The 719-nt window shown below is 42.4% G+C and overlaps 2 protein-coding genes across 2 annotated transcripts in view; one reads left to right on the top strand and one right to left on the bottom strand.

The window, feature by feature from the left end:
- The window catches only part of LOC108623325 (phenoloxidase 1-like), a 6,248-nt gene extending 5,535 nt beyond the window's left edge, over nt 1-713 (bottom strand). The window contains exons 1-3 of the mRNA XM_018021752.2: nt 581-713; nt 299-491; nt 7-215 (exon numbers count right to left, since the gene is read on the bottom strand). Coding sequence (XP_017877241.2) covers nt 7-215; nt 299-491; nt 581-691 — 513 coding nt within the window. The 5' untranslated portion in view covers nt 692-713. The remainder of the gene's footprint in view (nt 1-6; nt 216-298; nt 492-580) is intronic.
- LOC108623328 (facilitated trehalose transporter Tret1) overlaps nt 1-719 on the top strand; it is a 15,501-nt gene that overhangs the window by 10,359 nt on the left and 4,423 nt on the right. The gene's annotated exons all lie outside the window — the stretch shown is intronic.

The raw sequence follows: 719 nt of genomic DNA, 5'->3' as shown, positions 1-719 counted from the left end.
GTTAACGGGTATGCTGGCCTCCTCCCTGGCTCTGGAGAAAACCCCTCTAGCCAGATACTTGTCCGGAAACACCAAACTTAACGGTGGTATCGGTAAATCTTTCGTGTCCGGTCGATGAAGCATTGCCACTGACAGGGCGTATATAAACAAATTCGGGTTCACTCGGTCACGGCAGTAAACCGCGACGGACAGTAAATCCTCGTAGGTTTTCATGCCTGGAACGCGAAAAGAAATAATAAGTGCAATGCGAACAACTGCAATTAATCGTTGAAAGAATATAGCATTCGTTATATCGTACCCATGAAAATGTCGATGAGCCGGGCAGCTATCTTTCGGTGTCGAGGGATGAAAAGCGAGAATGGTTGACGCCGATCCAGTTGCATAGGGATCCTCAGATCCGGAAGCGTGATTTGCTTGATCTTTATCTTCGAAACCGTACTGTCGTGAAAGTGACTGAACAATTCACTGTGCCGTAATCGATGTTTCTCCGGCTAACAATTATCATCAATTTGTAAATATATAAAGGATTAATTTTAAAATAATTTGCCATAAGTGTATAAAAATGATCGTATGTACTCACCAAGTAGTGAGATGGAATATCAAAGACCACTTTCTTGTCACCCTTGGGCACGTAGACCGGTTCAGTTGGCCGAACGAACAAATACAAAATTCCTGATCTGTCTGTCGTCATTTTAATTGTTTTATGATTTATAAAACAG

This window comes from Ceratina calcarata, unplaced genomic scaffold (assembly GCF_001652005.2).
Source record: "Ceratina calcarata isolate Rehan_Ccalc_2016 unplaced genomic scaffold, ASM165200v1 scaffold260.2, whole genome shotgun sequence".
NCBI classification, from domain to species: Eukaryota; Metazoa; Arthropoda; class Insecta; order Hymenoptera; family Apidae; genus Ceratina; species Ceratina calcarata.
This window is presented reverse-complemented; position numbering and strand designations above follow the sequence as displayed.